Below are 5,760 nucleotides of genomic sequence, written 5' to 3' on the forward strand. Positions count from 1 at the left end.
TTGTTTTCCCGTACTCTTTTTCGCCGATAGCTTTTCCGTATGCAGTGACCTTTCCGCGAGATCTCTCGTTAGCAACTGCTCAGCGAAAGTGCGAGAGAATTACCGTGATGAGGAAAAAGGCAAACCTACGTGGAATTTAGATACTGTTAATTGATTCTAAAAGAAAACTAAAATACACTAAATCATTTAACAACTATTGTGACAAAGTTTAGTTAACAAACAAACAAAAAAACGCATGGAAAATAAAAAAAACAAAACATCGCCCTATTGCATGTTAATCATCCCACTTATTTTTCACGTGCTTCATAATTTTGAAAGTTAATTAGCCGGCACAGTTTTCACAGAATGAAATATTGTTTGTCGATTTTATGTTATGGATTCATAACAAATGTAAAAAAAATCGTGCATAAAGAACTTAGCATTAGTTCAATAATTTTCTTTACATTATAATTTCAAGAAACTCGTTTCATATGACTTTAAAGATGATAAGATGTCGTTCTGTTTTTCCTTGGCTACACTGTTTGTATAATATTTATACTGGTATTGGATACTATGCAAATAACATTTTTCCAACTACTAATGAAATAGGCAATATGAATTTAGTTTTACTTTCAACATTTAGCCTTTAAACAAATTTGCACAGGATCCCAAACAACAATCATTAGGGAATATCCTAGCAATACCATACATATTAGCAGAACAATGTATAAAATTAGAGGATGTGGTATGACTGCTAATAAGATAGCTATCATCAGAGACAAATGACGTAGATGAAACAACTTAAGGTCACCTTATAACCTTCAACGATGAGTAGAACCCATACTCTATAGCTATCTATAAAAGGCCTCAGCATGACAAAATGTTAAACAATAAAAACGAGAAAACCAACGTCCTGGTTTATGTAAACACAATGCATGAAAAACAAGCATGATATACGACAACAGACGACAACCACTGAAACACAGGCTGCAATTTAATTTTTGTTTATTTTGTGAGTAACAAAATCTATTCAGAAAAAAAACCAATTCTCGATCAAAAGTTTGACCTGTAGTAACAAAACGGAACTGTAACCACTCATTACAGAATTACAAGTTTTTATGCATTTTCAAGGTCAAATACTTCATATCTGTTACAGAACAATATCTGCAGCAAGGTTAACAATACACCTTATCGTATTTGTCCCCCATTACTGGACATCACCAAGGTTCTCGTAAAATATCGACTCCACACTGGAAAAGTGATTGTTGTATGACGTCAATAGTTCAAGAGGCGCAGATTCTCGGGACAAGCGGCGCAGATCTCCAAATAGCAAAACGGAGCAGAAATTTGATAAAAATATCCCCGAAAAGCTGTTAATGATGATTCCCTAACAACTTTCTTTGTCAAAGTTACCAACAACGTTTTAAAATACTTGCGTTGCTTCAAATTAATTAATAGATACCTTAGACAAGCTAGGTTAAGTTTGTTCGTTGAACAATAGTCCTTTTATCCCCTAAATTAGAGTAGACCTGTTTTAGCTGGAAATAACATTAATTTTATCTGTTTATGGATGGATTTGAATTTTGCATGTTATCAATATTAATAAAAAGAAGATGAACGGAATGTGTCAATGAGACAGCAACACAACAACTAAAAAAAATAAAATTTTAGAGGTAGACACACGGATTTTGAAAATGACTGGTGACTATACAATAATTCCAACTCTAAATCGTCTAAGTATAAAAAAAGGAATATACTATTTTTTTTTCTTCTGTTATCAACATCAAATACACTTACACACAAACATACAAATTGAGACATGAGAAAAGATAACTACCACCGATGTCCGCGACCAAAAGTTAACTTATTCCTAAATCCTTATTTTCCTGGCCTCCTTTATAAAAACACAACTTTTTGCGACTTCAATTGCGACTGTATATTTCTTTTCTCATTTGTAGATAATCGATGTCTAATTTTTATAAGACAATCCCACATGGTGTGCATTGCATTGTCACTCTCTGGTGTTTAACTTACAGCTGCATTGCTTATTTATTTCATTTTCATAAAACAACGGCAATGCTATTTCAGCCTATGCAATTACCCAATAACAGCAGCACAAATTTACATGATTATAAGATGAAGTTTTTCTGCGGTTTTTGAGATTGATTGTGGCTAAAACATGTATATAACATATATAATAATATATATAAGGATAAATTAAAACTCTTCGATCGATTTATTTATAAGTGGGGTTTTTCTTTGGAAATGTACGGAATAAATGTTTTCATTTTATTTCAAAGCAGGGTATGAAGAGGAAGTGTAAATATGTAGTCTTCATAGGTGCTAATTTCTACAAGGGAAACGATATGAAGACGGACTTTTCCATTCAAACAAACAAAATCAGACGAATAAGGACACACTCTAAATGAGGTTTCAGCTGTAAACTGATGCAGGGAAGAATTTCTTTAATGAATAGAAATATATCGCGTTTACTGAACCAAACAAGAAATATGACATACAATACCTCAGAATTCGACGGAACAATCATAACTTACGAACCGTATACCTTGCCTCATTCGTTTATTGTGACGCTCCTTTGCTTGTATGGTTTTATGATTTTTGTGAGCATTGGAGGGAACTTTGTGGTATGCTATACAATATTTACAGTTCAAAGACTTCGAACTGTAACAAATTTTTTCCTGGCTAGTTTATCATTCAGCGATATCTTGATGACTGTTGTTTGTATACCATTTACCGTTATGAGCAATATTATTTTTCATTATTGGCCTTTTGGAAACGTGATGTGTCCCTTAGTGCAATATCTTCAACTTGTTGCAGTTGTACAGCGGTCATTGACCATGGTGGCTGTTGCCTGTGACCGTCACATTGTTATTTCAAAACCTCTAAAGAAAAGAATTTCAAAACCAAGAGCCAGAGTTATGATTTTGATTTTCTGGATGTCTTCGATGATTGTTGCTTTACCTACTGCAATACATTCGGAAATCATATACTTACAATTTGAACCAGGCTCGAACGGACTGTGTATGGAAATGTGGGAGAGTCATCAGTCCAGATACATTTACAGCTTATTCATCATGTTACTACAATACTTTGTACCATTATTCATCTTAATGTGTACTTACACTCATATAGGCTACATGATTTGGATAAAACAGCCCCCCGGAGAGGCTGACAGCACTCGGGATATGCGGATAGCCTCTTCTAAAAGAAAGGTACGAACTTCTCATTTTTTAATATTACTTTTTACAATGTTTTAAATTTGACGTTTTCATCTTTTCATTATCTTGTTAAGTGTTGCCTTATTCTAGCCATTCATTTTTATGTTTTAACGCAGTCATGTAACATGGAACCACTTGTATATTTTCCCCCTTTCTTGTGACAGTTAAACAAAAAGAAAGGGCTAATTTCCCCTTTATCTGTGTCCCTTACATGGTCAAATTAGGTAACAGTAGTTAACCGATGTGTAAATCTCATTAATCGATTAAGAAGAAAAATCAGGGTAACTAACAACAGAGGGAATCTCATGAACTCCAAAATGAACGAGACCTGGTGCTCAGACAGGGTTTCAAAACGTATCAGTATTTTAATTTGACGATTTTACATATTAATCTTTAGATATTTTTCAAAAATGAAAAGTCGCAATTAAAACAAAACTCAATCAAAATTGCAGTTTTTAGCTTCTTTAATGTTTACAAATTGATTAAATTTTCAAATATAGGCAATCATATATTTATTTGTCTTTTTTTTGTTTAGTACCCATTTGATTTCTATGTTCACGATATTTGAAATGCAATTAGCCTTTCAAAATAAAAATAAATGAGTAAATTATACTCTTAAGTAATTTATATTTTCGTGATTTTATATTGTTTTTTGTATTTATTTTTTTTGGGAAGGGGGGTTCTTATTCCTGATCTTCACTGAAAATCAAATCTTCGCGATATTATTTTAAACGCAAACGTTAAAAATTTGTTAGAAAAAGGGACGACTGAAATATTTCCGTAGGCTAAATAAACTAAAATAAATGAAGGACTGAAACTTAATGGACGTAGAAGTGAAAGCAGAAAATAATTTGTCTTTAAATTAGAGTCAATGTTCTTTAAGGCTTTCAAATTAATCTGACTTAATAGACTGACGATATTCTCAGACACAGGTTATACTAACAGATACATCATTATAAATGCAATATTTGTTACCAACAACAATTGTTCTCCGATATAATTTAGATATATTTTTTTCCTAAAGCGTGATGAAATTGATTTCAATGAATTGTTATCCTTTATTTGTATGTTTGCTCCCGGCTTTTTTTTGTTGTCTGTGTGGTCTTCCTATTCCATCAACTAAATAAACCCTTTATATTTAGATATTCGATGTTTAACCAAAGGGACAAACACATTCGACATATTACAGAGAGAAAAAAACAAGCATCCTCAAGTCTATAAGAATGGATTACAAAATAAAGAAAGCATTTTGATCACGTTTTTGCGGATAAGTTCCCCCATTTGAAGTCGAACATCGTTTGACAACGTTTAAACGGATAGTCATTTGACTATATCCAATTATAGACCGTAATAATTTTATCTAAGCCCTGTGTCGTACTAGTAAGTCGCTCTAGACCTGGTGTTTTAAAGTACTACGACTATTCTCAGTCGAGGGGAAATATCAACCATCGCAGTTGTATTTTTGTGATTCTCTGTCTTTGGTATGTCCGGGTAGGGTCATATAACAAGACAATCCTAGTAGTTACAATATCTAATTGTCTGTAACATCTTTGACTTTAAAATATATCTAGCAATGCTACATTTATGTGTAGATATAAATAACAATATTCTAATAAACGAAAATATATCGCTTATGAAGGTCAAATTGGATGAATATTGTTTTTAACGAGAACCATGATATATTAGTGGTTTACAGACAAATATTATTGAATTTGGAGACTTGTTGATAAGACGAAAATGAATAATTCATAATTTCAGCATGAATGTTTATAGAATCGTACGTTTTAGAAGCCGTCGGACTATTTAAATTAAAGGTAGCGTAAAATATCTATATGGTAATTTATGATGGTCCAGGAGTATTTTTATTTTCATGTCCAGTTTCTAGTGATCCGGAATGCATTTGAAGCAGACAGTTTCTCTCGGCGTCGTAAACAACTAATCTGATTATAAAGACTGTGTAGACTTGGCTTCCGGACGACTAATACTTTGTGCATGTACATTGTATATTTTAAACTTTGACAACATACCATCGAGTTATATAAATTTCAAGAAAAAATGAGAAAAAACTATGAAAGTAACGTTTTCGAATTAGAAGTTCTTGATAACGTATGGTTTATCAACTGAATGCATTCAAAAGTTTCCATTGATAATTTAAGAATTTTTACAAACCAAGCATTCAGCTCTAGTATGTAGATATCAAGCTTCCTTATTATGATTTAGACACTTTTGGTATTCCTTTTAGACCTCTATTTATTATATTATTCAAGCAGATGAAGTAAAGGCTGATTAAAATGTTGAATACTAAATTTTAATACATTTTTTTTGAGTAACTGTATAAAAATAAGGAGATTTGGTATGCTTCCCAATGAGACAACTATCTGATACAAGTTTCCGTATCTGTATAGCGATACATATGTAATTATGTACTTTAACTTATTAAAAACAAAATTAATGTTAGTACCGATAAGAACATTTTTAATTCAAAGATCTAATTTCAGTGTTAAATTGATAATCTTAAAAATTAAGTTTTTTCAAAGGATAA

At 32.0% G+C, this 5,760-nt stretch overlaps 1 protein-coding gene across 1 annotated transcript; it reads left to right on the forward strand.

Moving 5' to 3' along the window:
• The first annotated feature begins 702 nt into the window (after positions 1–702).
• LOC127708374 (RYamide receptor-like) lies at positions 703–5,508 on the forward strand. The gene is made up of 4 exons (XM_052213238.1): positions 703–724; positions 2,647–2,742; positions 3,007–3,212; positions 5,461–5,508. Exons 1-4 carry the CDS (start codon positions 703–705, stop codon positions 5,506–5,508), a joined length of 372 nt encoding a protein of 123 aa, XP_052069198.1.
• Positions 5,509–5,760: the final 252 nt, after the last annotated feature.

This window comes from Mytilus californianus, unplaced genomic scaffold (genome assembly GCF_021869535.1).
Source record: "Mytilus californianus isolate M0D057914Y unplaced genomic scaffold, xbMytCali1.0.p SCAF_7, whole genome shotgun sequence".
NCBI classification, from domain to species: domain Eukaryota; kingdom Metazoa; phylum Mollusca; class Bivalvia; order Mytilida; family Mytilidae; genus Mytilus; species Mytilus californianus.